The sequence below is a fragment of the Falco biarmicus genome, chromosome Z (genome assembly GCF_023638135.1).
Source record: "Falco biarmicus isolate bFalBia1 chromosome Z, bFalBia1.pri, whole genome shotgun sequence".
In the NCBI taxonomy this organism is placed as follows: Eukaryota; Metazoa; Chordata; class Aves; order Falconiformes; family Falconidae; genus Falco; species Falco biarmicus.
The window spans coordinates 46,493,736-46,509,114 of record NC_079311.1 but is presented as its reverse complement, the minus strand read 5'-3'; the positions used below and the strand labels follow the sequence as shown (position 1 = coordinate 46,509,114).

The 15,379-nt window shown below is 41.1% G+C and overlaps 2 protein-coding genes across 6 annotated transcripts in view; one reads left to right on the top strand and one right to left on the bottom strand.

Annotated features, from left to right (window-relative positions):
• Nucleotides 1-647: 647 nt before the first annotated feature.
• CZH9orf85 (chromosome Z C9orf85 homolog) lies at nucleotides 648-13,461 on the bottom strand. The gene is made up of 4 exons (XM_056324421.1): nucleotides 13,283-13,461; nucleotides 4,821-4,927; nucleotides 1,775-1,888; nucleotides 648-1,076 (listed from the first exon to the last, which is right to left on the bottom strand). The coding sequence occupies exons 1-4, from the start codon at nucleotides 13,382-13,384 to the stop codon at nucleotides 899-901; spliced, it is 501 nt and encodes a 166-aa protein (XP_056180396.1). The 5' UTR covers nucleotides 13,385-13,461; the 3' UTR covers nucleotides 648-898.
• ABHD17B (abhydrolase domain containing 17B, depalmitoylase) overlaps nucleotides 12,280-15,379 on the top strand; it is a 19,939-nt gene continuing 16,839 nt past the window's right edge. For 2 of the 5 annotated variants that reach the window (XM_056324419.1, XM_056324415.1), the window contains exon 1: nucleotides 13,565-13,682. The gene's annotated coding sequence lies outside the window, so the exon portion shown is untranslated. The other 3 variants (XM_056324418.1, XM_056324420.1, XM_056324416.1) reach the window with 3 other exon arrangements.

The following is a 15,379-nucleotide window of genomic DNA, read 5'->3' as shown; positions in this document are numbered from 1 at the left end:
ACAGCACTACGAGGGCTGCTACGGGCTCAGCCAGACCCAATACAGAAGTACTTTTTCTTTAGTTATAGAGGTAGCAGACAATACAGAAGAAATAAAACCATCCTGAATCCCATAAAAGATGGTTAGTGCAAATTCAGTTAAGTTCTTCCTAGAGCTTAAGCTACATTGAAATAACCCCTGGAAAGAACTGAAAATCAGTAAGAGTAACTACATAAGCATTACTTCACTACACAAGTGTTCTCATACCAGAGCAAAACTACATTAGATCTGCAATCAAACAAAAAGAAAGTGTGAGACTTGTTATGAGAAATCCTAAAGAGTCTTCTGTTTTTTTCTTTTCAAAACGCTGGTAGTAACAAAGTCACAAATTTGTAATGCATACTTACATATGTTAAATACGCATTAACTGTTCCTGGTGATGGCATTTAGACCCTTTTTTTTTGCACAAAAAGGAAACAACAGGCATAAGGGTAATAACTGCTGGGTACTTTGACCCCATGTGGAAACTCACTGACAGAAGTCACAAGTTCTTGTTTCAGCAAACTACTACAGCTGGTTTACCTCTTCCCTTTTATGACAAGACTGTATTTATTCTAGACTTTCATGTAGGTTTCCAAGTGGCAATACAACAGTCACATAATATTGAATTTAGACCAATTACGCAAAGAGGCTTTATTCTAGAGAAACAGGAAGTTGTTATATGTATGCAAGAAATAACTATGCTCAAAGATTCAATTTCTGTATCTTTTCACAAGTAAATCTGCTCAATTAAAAAAAATATTTATTTGTACAATCTATACGCAACATCTATACGCAAGGACCTTAGATGTCAAATCAGGTCTTCTGAACAGTTGTTTACCACTTCTGACTGCGTAGTTTCTCATATAAACTCAACCTTTTAGATCTCTGTCCTTTCAAAATTCATACTTTTAAGTTGTTCTTCAAGCACATCAGAATCCTCATCACTGTCTGTACTACTGAAGTTTGTATCAAAATCCAGCTCATTGTCCAATCCACTGCTCTCCTGGCCACTTTTCATAGTCACACTCTCAGTTCTGTCTTTTCCTTTATCGATCCTGCAGAAAGCAAGAGGATGTTATCATCAACTGCTTCTAGAATTTATTTTTCTTTTAAACAAGAATGAGATTGAGGGTAGAATATTCTATTAAGGATAGATAAGAAAGATATAAAAGACAGTAAAGGAAAGAGTCTGTGAAGAAAAAGAAACATATATGACAGTTTGACCAATGACACAACTGCTGGCCAGTTGTCATGAACTAGTAAATTAATATAGAATACCCAATAAAGATAGAACTTTATTAAAATAATTAAAAAACCAAAAGCCTGCTAAATAGACAATGGCAACTGTGCTCAGTGTATCAGCCCTTTTTTTAGTTTTTCTGTTCATTAGTAACTGAATCATCAAATGACAGGCAAAATGCAAACAGTAACTTGGCTTATGCATATTTTATGGTGTTCTATGCTGAAAACTATTTTGAAGTGCTTTGTTCCTAAGGAAAATAGGCAATTTACCATTTAGTATTAAAGTGTCTTACACAAGTAAGACTTATTTTGGCCCAGCCCCACTAACATCAATAGGTATTTCACTCCCAGTTTTCAGCAGAAGAAAGTGAGGGTAATGACTCCAGCTGATTTCTATCAGGATTATTCAGAATATGGCATGAAGTATCACAGCCTCTTGGCAGTTTCCAAACAAGCTTTAATAAAGGGGAAGTGCAGTACTTGTAACCTATGTAACCTATGAGTTACTTACGGAATTACTATTTCTTCTTCTTTTCCACATTTAGCACAAATTTCTAGTTTACCCGCGCATGGTCGACAAATCATATGGTAAGGATCTTTTACAGTCTTCTGGAGGCACTTCACACTGTGAACAAAAAGAAAACATGATTAAAAAAGTATTTGTGGAAACTTATTAAACATTCTGTGTTCAAAGACAACAGACATATTCTTCAAAAGAGGAACAACATGTTATTGGCCAGTCTCACATGAAACAATCTGTGTTTTAACAAGCAGCACTATCAAAATCATTGCCTGCCTTCCCTCCCCTTTAACTTTTGAAGAATTATTAAAACAAGAACTTAAGAAGAAACATAAAATCAAGAATTTTTCTATTCACAGTGACAAAAGAAACCCTTCCACCCATTTCAGTAGGTAGTTTTAGTTTAAAAGCTACATAACTTCTTCTGGTTTAAGAATAAAAGAAAATAAGAATATAGTATAAAAAGGCACATGCATTTTACAAATTAAAAGCTTTCAATTCAAACACTATGATGTCTTCCTCTAGAACTTCTCATGACTACAAACAGAGCCTTTGCTTTCTATGAACATAAGCCTGCACAGAAATGTATTCTGAACAAACCCAAGCTAATTACATAGAGGTTTTTGCCTGTTCTTTTTCAAAATATGACAAAACTCTGTAGATTAAGTCATTTCTAAAATGCTATGGCTTAACATTCAGCTGACATTCTAAAGCCCTGTATTTTTGGAGAACAGAACCGGGAACTATATATCCCATGTAATGCAGCTGCCCTAAAAGTCACTCTTTCTCGGTTCCTCAGGCACTAGAAGTCCTTGTCAGGAAAGATTTAGCATACAGTTCTGAGCGGTGGATTTGCAGACATGGCTAAAACAGGCTGAAGAAAATTATCCAGGTGATTATGCATGCCTTATAAGGACAGATGCACTAACTAGCATCTAGTGAAACAGAATTTTTACTTGCTTTCTCAAATCCCGTTCCTAAGCACTAATGCCTTCTCCTTATTATCTTCATCTAGACTCTGCTGAGCTTTCATTAAGATGTGATTTTACAGCCCCTTAAGGAATCGGATAGGTACAAAAACTGCTGTAGGACACATTTGACAAAAGCAAAGTCTGAACTGCCTAGTGTTTCTGGTCTTCTCCCTCCCCCAGGAAAACCTACAGGTATATGTCAATGGAAATAGTTTGGGGTTTTGATTTTCTTTTTTCTTTCTTCTATGCTCAGTCGAATTAATATAAAAAAACCCATCTACAGCTCTTCCCACCAAATAGGGGCACTATCAAGGCAAGGTGGATAGACTTTTTTTAAAATAGTTTAATTTTTAATAATTAAATGCTTGAAATAAAAGCAAAGTAGGGATAACTCGTGGTGGTACTTACAATCCTAGTTTTGAAGATGTTAAAAACCTAAAAATAAGCTGAGGTACAGAAAAGTTCTCCATTCTCACTGTCTGAAGAATTAATTTTTTTCCATGGAGTCACATTTTTAATGTCTATAATGTGTTTACTTTACCTAGAAGCTTCACCCACTGAAAATCTTTATAGTCCTGTCCTTTTAGAACAGCAGCCCACTCGGCCATTGTACTTCTGTAGGCTGAACTAGAAACCACCACTTGTAGAGCTACAAGGGTCTGCAGCCCAATTTACTTGTTCAAAAATATGACAGAAAACATCACCTATTCTGTCATAAGCAGCTGCCCCACAATGCCACTTTCCCTATTTCCAATGCTCCTCCGATTTACATGCTTTTTTCCTTTCAGATTAAGCAGAGAAGAGGCAAAAGAACCAGATCCACTACCACACGATTTGTTACAGATCATTACTTTTAAACAGGATGCTCACAGTCATTTGAGAAGAAGTTAAAAAAGACAAATCCCAACTTTATCTGTGGTGAACAGAACCGAGAATGTTTATGCGCGGAACCAGTAAGACTTATATGTAATCCAAAAAAAATTTTTTACATGAAAGGGTCAAGTTGTTTACTGAAACCAAAATACTTGTTGCATATCATTTTACCTATGAAAAAGTAAAACTTCTCACAAGTAGGGGATAATATCAAGAAATATTCCTTCCCTTTTAACCTACTGAAAATCAAAATATAATACACTATCATTCGGGGAACTGCACACATACAACCTCTTCAAGCAGTTTGTAGAGTATTTCAGAAGTATCTAAGTGAGAAGACACAAACACAGAGCAAACTACGCAAACTACTCTGACAAAGCTGGCTGAATTATACACCACAGCCCAGTTACAGTTTCAAAGTTTCACTGTTGAAACACTGGCTGCCTCTGCTGCCACAGAGGTAAGGAACTCCGCAGCTGAGCAAGTAAGGAGGAAGTAAGACAGTATCCACTTCAAAACATTAACCGATCACAAACCTATATATTATTTTAAGATATTTATCACCTTTGTTATGTACTTATCCAAAAATACCTAATACAGAACTGTATGCAAATAATGCTAAACATTTAATATTCAGGATTACAGTTTAATACACAAAATGAGAGAACATGCCAAGACGTAATGAAATGCATGTACTGTAAACTTTTTTTATTAATTGAAGCCTCAGTAATGCTGAGAACAGCGTTGCTGATGAATTTTGATATGACACAAAACTAAAGCCTTCCTCTCCTCATTTCTCTACTAGATAGCCTTTGTGAACTACAAAAGTTAAGAAATGTGCACATTCCTCTAATATTGACTTGCAACAAGGCCTTAGAAAATAGTGTTACAACTGGTTTGGGTTTGGCTTTTTGTTCAGGAGAACACACTGCTGGGTTTGGAAACAGATGTCCACAGTTCAAGCATTTTAACAGCAAAGAGGGAAGCAGTTGCTTTTCCATTGTATTTTTTTTTTCAAGTTTAAAAGACTAATGAATTAGAAAAATAACACTACAAATATATTGTCATTGCTGACTCCAAATTTTAAAATGTCATATACTAGCAGCTACCGCTCATGAATTTCCAAAACTAAAATATTTTCCAAAGTTCACAAATGACACTATCAGTGATTAAGACAAAATACCTTGACTCACCATTTTTTAGGCTGTGACAGTAGTTTGTACTTGCTGAATTTTACTCGCCACTCCAAGACACCTTTGCAATGCTGGCACACTCCATCATGAAGCTTAGCATTTATTTTCTGAACAAATAAATAAAAAAATAAAATAAGAATACTTTAATGATTTCCTACTTTTATGAGTATTACCTTGGTAGAAAGCATTTCCACCCATCATGTGATTAATACAGTATTTAGAACGATGTTTGTTTGATAGAACATTAGCATTTCATATACATTTACTAACAATTTTCTTCAGTGGAAATAGTGCTGAGGTAGTCTTCTGCCTCAAGGTGGTCTTCATGATTATTATTATTATCATAATCATCATAATTTAACATTGTTATAAGTACTACTTATTTATGTTATTATATTGTGATAATAGATTACTATAGACATTTCATTATTATTTTTTCATCTCTAGAGATTTTACAAAACAGATTTAAGTAGAAATAAGCCCTGAAATAAGCAGTTTTCATCGAAAGAAGACAACTTGCAAAACAACATTTAACTCATTATTGCTCAAGCTACTATTACACTACATACTTTAAGTAGTCTCAGGATTTTTTCTCAGGTCACAAAGAAGTAGAATCCACACATTATTTGCAGTCAAATCATTCAATGTCTCTTTTATCATAAACTTCCTTTATGAAAAAGTAACACACTTCTGCTCTCAATTACTTAAGATAAAATCCTTAAAATAGTCTTTGAAACTATAGTATATTTTCAAGAAATGCAAAGTTTCCCTTACGATCTTCTACAACATTTTGTGTTTAGTTTGCTTAGAAATACAAAATCTCAACAGGCCAGTACTATCTGCACAAGAGAAGTTATTCTGAGATGGGAAGTAGTAACAAACCACACTGTTGCCTTAAATAATCAACAACATATACTTGTACATTCAGCTTACTTTTTATTTCTTCTCCATATAAAAACGCCAGCAGTAACTTTATCAATCACACAATTGTGCATATTCATCCGGAACCTCAAAAACTGAAATTTCATTATTAAAGAAAACACATACAGCCAAAAAAATTCTATTGTGCCTTTTTTTAAAGACAGCTTAAAAATGGCTCCTGTACCAAAAGACACATGTATTTCCTAGAATACCTACAAGTTCATTGGAATAGGTTCTGCATTAATTGGAATTAGAGTTTATGTTGTTTTTTTACAAATAAACTGAAAAGTTATTCTATGCATGAAGGAGCTTCTGAGACAATTTCCTGTTTGTATAACCCAGAAGAGCTTCTTACTACTCCACAAAGTTTTACTTCAATACATTAGACAAAAGAACAAGCCTAGCTTTAAAAATGCATTATCTTACTCTGTTTATTTATTCTGAAAAATGTATGCGGCACAGCAAATGCTGCTTATAAGTTACACTATATTATAGGACTTGGTTTCCATTGTTTTCATTTTTACTGAACTTCAACCATTCAGTATTTTTCCCATGATGAGGTTAACTGAAGGTGTGGTGCAATAAGACAGTAAACTTCTTCCCAAACGAAACAAGGTTTTGCAGAATGCTTGAATACTGAAAGCTGTGGTTCTGATGTCAGCTATGCATTATGAATTAAATTTTCCAGGAAACACAGACATTTGGCTAATGTGGAAACTTTCTGAGAGAAGAAAACAATTGGTAAGTTCTCAGCAGGTATCTGTTAAAGGGCTGGTAATTCAAACTACTGGCAGCACTGACTGTTCATTCTTTCAAAATTCATGCTATTTGAAGATAAGCCTGCTTTTCAGTGCTTGACTAGCACAAAGTAAGGCTCCAAGCATATAGTCTGAATAAGCTTCTAATCACCAGCAGATTAGCCTAAACTTCCCAGTTCTTCCTCTCACTCTCCTGATTTACATTAATTAGTAATGCAGGAGGGGAGAAAGACAGAAACACTGTAATTTGTATTCCCGGGTATTCTTTCCTGTTATCAACCATTTCTAGTACCGCTAAGGTAGAACCCAATAAATGTCAAAAGACTGCAACAATTCAAGCTGAAAACAGCTTGTTTTCTCTCAAAGGGAGTTAGCTTGCTTGCTGAAAACTACCTTGTTCCCCATAATATGTCCTGACATGATAGCTGGGGACAGGCTCAGCAATGCGTAATGCACTTGGAATGCAAGAGGCCACATTCAGGGCTGCATGTGGCATAAACAGTGCAGAAGAACAAAATAGGAACTACATTCACCCCTCACCTGAGGGAAATCCAGAGTTTGTCAAACAGGCAGCCTATTACAAATTCTGCTAAATATTTGCCATGGAACAAGGAAATATGCATAATCATTATTAATGGAGCTTCTTCCCCATCCCAATATGCTTATCACCTGGCTCCAGAATAGACAACAATCATATGGTGATGAATTTCTTTTTTTATTTATTTCTGCCAGACAAACTAAAATGAAGGCCATTCCAAATGCCAAAGATGCCTTTTCATGTTACTCATAGTATAGGTCTTTGCATGAAAACATAATCTCACAGCAAGGCCAAGGGACTAGTCATGTGGCATAAATTACTGGGACTTCCTTCACCTCTGCTTCAAATAACAAAGCCCTGCCATCTTATCTGATGCCCTCAACCTAAAGATTAGTCCTCCTCGATACTAAAACATTGTTTCACCACTGAACAAGGTCTTTAGAAGACAAGTAACACCCAAGAATCTCTAAAGTAAGGGAAAAGAAAGTTACTGTAATTCAGTTGTGTAGCAACAATCACATTATCCACATAAAGGTAACAAATCTCTATTAGAGCTCGTCTTTGTATTTGATTACTTCTTGAACTGTTCTGTTTTCTTGGTATGATCAGCAACACTTCAAATATCCAGTGCAAAGATAGAGAACATCAACCAAAATGCCGCCTAAGAGTCTTTTCACACCAAATTACATTGTAGCTATTAACATCACATTTACACCTAACTGAAGTTACTGATCCAGGCATAAAGAAGCCTGGACTTTTCAACTTAGTCACCTGCAGGACAACAAATCTTACCCAGCAACTCAAAGAAACCTCATGGTATCTGCTCAGAAGGTAACAACTGGAAGAGGACAGCTTTTAAGATCTAATTTTCTCCTTCTAACAGGCACACATACAGCACAGTCTCTTCCTCCCCTTCAGCAATTTCCTGTATTTTTCACTTGATGTTGGCACTTCAGGTATGGGGCGGTGTAGTTAATCATTGGCTCAGCACACTGAATATGAGACAGACTATGACTCTACAATCCATTTACCATTTAGAACATCAATAGAGAATGATGGATTGATGTAAAGCAGGCAAGCAGGGAGATTCACAAGTTTAACCTTGCCTTGTGTTCGCCTTCTAAGTTTATCCTGCTCAAAAAAAGAAATGCCTGCTATTTAAATGTTTCTATTACTAAACCAAGTTGATAATTTACTGTGGTTTTCTACACTGATTTCAACATTTCCTCTGTCAAAAAAAAGTTTCATATCATTCTCAAAAGCAGCGCACACTTGAAGAAGCAAAGAAAGCTGTCCCTAATTAAAGATCTGGATAAGCTTTTTTTTTATTATTATTATTATTTTTGAAATCACCAAAGAACACAAGAGAGTAAGTTGTCCTAACAGACTGGAAGAGAAACTTTCCCAGTGTTCCAATTCCCAGTCAGAATGGGGAAGTTACTAGTTAAATCAAAGAAATCACTCTGTTGCTTACTTTTCCAATTAATATTCACTTCTTTGTAAGTTTTGTGTATTGTTTAAACTCTCATATATTTCTGTTTTCTTCCTTTTGTCCATTTAATAGCTTGCTTTCCTTTAAGGGTACAAAAAACCCCCAACAACCCCCACAAAGACATGAACAAAGCTTGTCAACTTCATTATTCCTTTCCAACTTTTCTACCCAGTTTTTACGCAGTTAGTTAGCTCTCATATGCAAAGAGGTAACAGTGCTTGCGGTTTGAAATGGATTTCTTGGTGCAAGAAGTACTACAGCCTGTTCCTGTCACAGCAGTTTTCTCTGTGGTTTGTTTTTTTTTTTAAGCATATTTCCCTGTTTCAGTCAATAGCTCTTTCCTCTTTTCTTTTGCCATACTTCCCTCTAAGAATAAGTGCAACTCATTCTTACAGTATGCCTATATATTCTCCAGAGAAATTGCAGTTATGCAATACAGACATACACAAACAGTCTTAAAGTATATAGTCAGGAAATATTCCATGTGCATATTATATACACACTGTCAGGTCAACTGCATTAATGAAACAGCATTTGCTGTATGCTCACATAACCCAGTATTTAATCATTTAACAACCCGCCAAAAACAGTTCAGAACGTATTAAAGTAAACAAATGCACCTACACCTACTAGCTTGGCACACAGAATAATCCCTGGCTTAAGTTAGTATTAAAGCACTCACAAGCAAGATGTAATGATGGGGTTTCAAAGAAGCTTCACTGTTTGGAAGTTTCTAATTATGTGTGAACCTATGGGCATTTTGATTTACTCTATTGAAATCAGACTCCTACTACTGAGCACACATCAGCAGTCTGTTCTGCTGTAAATGAATGCAATGTCAATGCCATCCATGAACTTCCTTGTCAGAAGCACAGGTGGTACTGCTTCAGTCAACAAGGCTGAATGCAGCATTTCTGAGTAACTACATTTCATAGCCTTAAATCAAAGAGCTAAACTTGCTCACATATTATTAGCAGTATCACTTTAAGTTCCATTTCCTACACAGATATTTTCTCATCTCTTTTTAGAAACAAGTACATTTAACATTTTAACCAAAGCCTTGAAGTCATCCTTTCATCCATACCAGTCACTTAAGGCCCTTTCATGTTTTATTGCTGTGGACTTTAAAACACATGAAATCTAAAGTTTTGTCTAAGCCAAATTCCAAATGGCCATCTTGGAGATTAAGATGTTTGGCCTTTTTCAGATCAGTCACATGGATCTGAAAACATGCAAGTAACCAGCAAGAGAATGTACACACTTGGAAGAACCAACAGCCAACTCCCATCTGCTTCCCCACAAAGAACTGAAAACACACATACACCCTCTGTCTCCCTCCCCACCACCCTGTCCCCGCCAAGCTAGGTTAGAGTCCAGAACGTGGACTTATGCCTGCTCTTCTCCGTACATGAAGGGCTACAGCCCAGACCTGAACGCACATCTGAACCCAGAGTAAGAAGTGTGGCTGGAGAATGGAGTTAAGCCTACCAAGGTACTCTCAGCAAGGACAGAAACTAACCAAACTCCACTACTGTTATCTGGTTTATTCCCCTCTGAGCTTCAAATCATTATCACAGACTCTTAAACTCTGTATTCACCTGTTCTGTTCCTACTGCCTTCCCATAGTCTTGACCAGCATCTCCACCAAAACAAGTTCTTTATCCATACAGCCAGCTGAATAAGTAGCTGACATCAACACTATGGTAAAGCTGAGGTTCAGAGTTAATAACCTCTGAAATTTATGGAAATGTGGATTATCATCTGGGGTGTACTTAATGAGAGGAAAGAAATGGAGAAACAGATCAGTCATTTGGGTGCAAATATGAATCACTCTGTGGTTTACCATCTTATTACAATGAAGTTCTAAATGTTCTCACTGAATAGTATTTGCTTTCATCTCTAGAAATACTCCAGCTTCCATGCTGACTTACGTAATGTACTTTACATAAAATGCATATTCATATAACATAATGTATATTCCTCAGTTCAGTGCTGCAAACAGCTGTTCTGGAATATGCTATGTAAAGCAAGCACTCATAAACAAATTCTAAGATTCAGTAACTAACAACACACTGTGTCTTGTCCTGTCCTGGCTCTTCCTTCTTCCATTCATTCTAGGATGCAAGCTCTTCCAGCACTGTTGTAGGCAGTTACCCAAATACAGAACAGAGGCAGTGTACTCTGCTGAAAGGGTGTTTCACTTCAACTAGCTTAACCCAGAAAATGTTGTAGTAAAGACCAATCATCAGAGGAAAGACAGATGGATCTTTCAGCATGTTCTGTAAGTAATCAGCTCCATGGTCTTTAAGATTAGAAAATGGATACCAAGGTCACTGTCAGACAGAGAGCATGATACCTTTTAAAAAAACGCAAAAACAACTGGATAATGACTGCCGGCAGAGAAAAGTCAAAACACTATTAGATCAATTTCCTCTGCAGATACTGTTTCACTGAGACAAGCAGAAATAACACTGAAAATAACTACCTCAATGCCAGCCACAGTACAACAGGAAGCAACTGTAGTTAATATTCAGCATTGTTAATTCAGCACACAAATGCAGCAGGATACCAAGTTTAAGCTGAAAGGCATTCTGCAGCCTTTCAAGATAGTATTGCATCGGACAGTGTATAACAGTAGTCAAAGATAGGCCAAATACCTCACAAAAAAAAAATTTAGCAGTGATTTAGAGGACATCAACCCCCTTTCAGCAGCTCTGAGCATTCTTCTGGTCTAATGAGCTAGTGAAAAGTGGAAAGGAAGAATGCCCTACTCCCTGTGATCAAATTGCTACTATTTCTTCTTTCCCTCAACACACCTCAAACGTGGTGCGTCTGATCACAAGACAGAGATGCAAAACTGTCAGCATTCAGCATAGTCTGTATCTAAACTATGACATTAATCACCACTTAATCTTTGTTAGTTTAACTTTTCTAAATTTCCCAAATAGCAAAATTAGGCCTAGTCATCATTATAAAGACCCCTGTGTATCCCTTAGCACTTGAATTCATACATGATGGCACACCAAAATAAAAATGCATCCTTTCCCTTTACCATACACTGTCTAACCCCGTAATAAGAAGCACCTTCTTCAAGAACCTTTTAACCTGTGTTCAGCCATCTCCATGAACTGGCAGGCACAGAGAGAAGAGGAATCATTGACTTGAAACAGAAAGAAAAATGACACAGTCCCATATCACAGCTAATACCCACAGTGAATCCTGGCAACATTCAAAAGCTTTAAAAAAAATATTTGAGTGTATCATACTGTTTAGCCAGTTCTATATGATATAAAATATTAAAAAGGGAAGAAAAACAGACATGTGGGTATTAAAGTGATTACTTCAGTTACAAAACTGATGTCAGAATTCAGTTTCTCTTTGAAGACTTTTCGGATAGATCAACTCTCTAGGATATTTTTGTGTATATATGTGTGTAGAAGTCAGACAGGAAAATACTCTCCTATCAGGGATCATGCAGTGACTCACACAATAACAGTGGCACGGCTTAGAGCCCTGGGAAAGCAGCCTATTCAACTTGCAGAACCAGTCCTACATCATCTTAAAAAAAAAGGACACAAGCAAACAAACAAAAACACACAACCCCCCCAAGTTCTCCCCCTCCTCTCAGTTCCTTCTGACAACACAGTTCAGGTTCAATTAAAGGGAAACTGACACAACAGCAATAGCACCAGACAAGCCTCTTCTGGAACGCCTACCTTGTGTTTTGTTTTATTCACCTCTTTCAGTTTAGCTTGTAAGAGAAAACATCCCACTTCCGTGTTGTTACTGCTGAGGCACACTGCTTGGTCTTCATCCTCTTCTGCACTGCTATTATGTTACCACAGCTACAAGCATAGAGCATCTTCCAAGAATATGTTGTAAACCATTTCCTTCTTGCTTAGAAACAAAAGAACCCCACCCCAAAAATGGTCTTTTGTAACAATACTGCAAAAATATGATAATGTGTGTAGCAAAAGCACTGATAAAATGGGTGAGGACACTGTTCTGTGCAACTACTCAGAAATGCCTGTATGATCTCTTCAAAGCCTTAAAGCAAACATCTCTTTTTAAAGTTGTCTCAAAAGCTGCAAAGTGAAATTTGCTATTTCCATAGATGATGGGGGGAGTTGTTCAAATTAAATTCTGAGAACGTTAAGGTGCCTGAAGCAAGGCCACGCAGTCACCAACTTTGAGAAGACCCAATGCCTCCCAGCAAGTCGCATGGGCAACACGTTTATTTATTGCACTAACTCCACAAAAGTGAATGCTTTGTTTCAGTCTTCCTCTTAATAATTCTCTGGCTTAACAAGGGCCTTTCACACCATAGATGATTCAAGTATCACACAACATATTTCCTCACACAACAGCCTCGGACGCGGGGCCAGGTGACTACTGCCTGAAACGGCGAATCGCGCCCTTAATACCCCAGTGCACCCTTTGGACAGAGCTGAGCCAAAGGCTTCTCCGCCGCCACAATGAAGTTCTCCCGGCTTCCACTGCGGTATGACTCCGTTCGCGGTCCCCAAGCTCTTCCAGACCTTCTAGCTGAAGGCTGCGCAGGGACAGCCCATGGCTACAGCAGCACCCGCGCAGCCAGCAGAGGCACCTGTCTACACGCTCGGCACCCATGGGCGCCAAAGGCCTTCGGCCGCCTCACGGGGGCTCGCCCCTGCCGCCGCCACTCGCCAGGCGGGCCAGGCCCGGCGCTCTGCCGGCGGCGGGGGGGAGGGGGCGGGGCCGCCCCACCGCCTACCTTGAGTCGCGCGCTCTTGTCGTACTTGTCGTTCCTGAAGGCGCGCGCGTTCTGGTAGCGCTGGGGCCGCGTGCGCGACACGTTCCCCCTCTCCGAGCTCATCCCGCGGGAGGCCGCCGCCGCCGGCGACACCTGCCCCGGAACCGCTCCGCGCCCTTCCGCGGCCCCGCCGCCGGCCCCGGGCCAATGACGAGCGGCGGGGTAACGTCCCCGCCCGTGGCGGTTCGCTGCCTCTCCGCTGCCTCCCGCCCACCCGCCTCCAGGCGGAGCCTCAGTGGTCGGAGCCGCGCCGCGGGGTGCGCCCCCATTGGCGCTCTGCAGCCGGCGGCCGGTCCCGCCCCGCCCGCCGCCCCCTCGGCCGCCGAGGCAGCCGCTGGCTCCGATGCAGTCGCTCAGCGAGGTGAGGCTGGCGCCGCGCCCCTAGGCCGCGCGGGGAGCCGCTCTGCGGGGGCCGTGCGTTCTCCGCCGCGGAGCGCGGCTGCGGAGCTGCGGCCGCCGGCCGGGGCCGGGGCGCTGACGGCCTCCCGCCGCCGCGCCGTTACTCAGCACAACCGGCACCCCTCCCCCCCGCCGGCCCGGCGTCCGGGCGGCGGCGGTCAGGAGAGCGGGGGCCGCTGCCGCTAGCGGAGTGCCGGGTGCAGGTATGGGCGCTTCTTGCCCTGGCAGCGGGGGGGCCGGGCCGGACGGGTCGCGACGAGGGGGCGGGGTGCAGCCGGCGCGGCACCGGCTCGGCGCTGGCGGCGGGGCTGCGGCTCGAGGATCCGCTTCCGAGGTGTGGCGGCGCGCTGGCCCCTGCGCAGGTCCGGCCGCCCCGCTACGCCCCTCACCTGCCCGCGGTCCTGCTCCTCCGGCCGGGGCGCGGGTGTGGCGGCCCCTCTGCCGCGGCTGTGGCGCGGGGCAGGAGGAAGGGCCGCGGCGGGCACCGGCTTTTTCTCGGTGAGGGAGGCGGCGGTTCGGCTCTTCGACCCGAGCCGGGCAGGTGGATGTCGGCCTCGGCGACCCCACTCTCCGCCCGCGTCCCGGCCGTGGGCTTGGGGCCTCTGCCCTGCCGCCCCCGGCGCCCCTGGGTGCCCGCCTGCCTGACAGGCGCGGGGTGCTGGCGGCGGTCTGTCCCGGGGCTCCATCTCCGTGGCCTCGCCGCGGACGGCTTTGTTCGGGGAACGGGCACGCTGGCTGTTTAAACGCCTGTGGAGTTCAGGGTTTTCGCGGCTCCGAGTAGCGCCGCCGTGTCAGCGGTGCTGGCTTCTGCGAGGTCCTTTTCAGATACAGACACCTGAAGAGTTCCTGTAGTTGTCCCGAGCCTGGTTTAACGTATTTCTTCAGCTTCTGCTGTTGATGGTGGGACGACGCTGCCCTCGGTTATTATTGATTTGTAAGTTTAAAATATTTGACCAGAAGGTAGCTAGAAAATACATGACTGCAAGAACACAAAACAGTACCATCTTAAAAAAAAGCATAGCTGTTTGTTAGCGATTGACCGGCTGGTGCAGTGAAGCACTAGACGGGTGTGGCAGGAGTGCGATGGGGGCTTCGGCACCTGTCGGCTTGCGGGTGATTTTAGCAGAGCAGTTCCCGGGCGCAGTCTTCCTTGGAGTACGCAAAACATTATGTAACCCGACTTAATCCCACAGCTGTCAGGTATACCTGAGATCTGTGGAGGGTTGGTTTGTGCTTTAGGGCAGGAGGAATGGCTAGATTTTTCACCTGGTGTTTCTTGCATTCCCTTTCTTTTTTCAACTGTGTCATTAGGTTTTGAAGTATACGAAGTAACCAGAAGTATGTCTCCATATACCAGTTAAGCTTTACAGTATTGCTAGGATTTGTGGGAATAGTAAGGTGTTTGTTTAAAATCAAACCAACCAAATGAAGTTTTGGCCCTGTCCAGCTTTTCTGTTTTTACGTAGGTTGCTTTGCTCTTTGGAAGCTACCTTAGAGTTACTTAACAGTATTTCTTGGTTTGGCTTTTTCATTACAGAACAGACTTCCTTTGGTTTTCTTTCTGGACCTACTGTGTATTCTTCTCTAATAATTCTATTAGTTTAATCCTTTTAGATAATACTTAATTGGACACTGAGTATTTTTTTTTTTAAATATTTT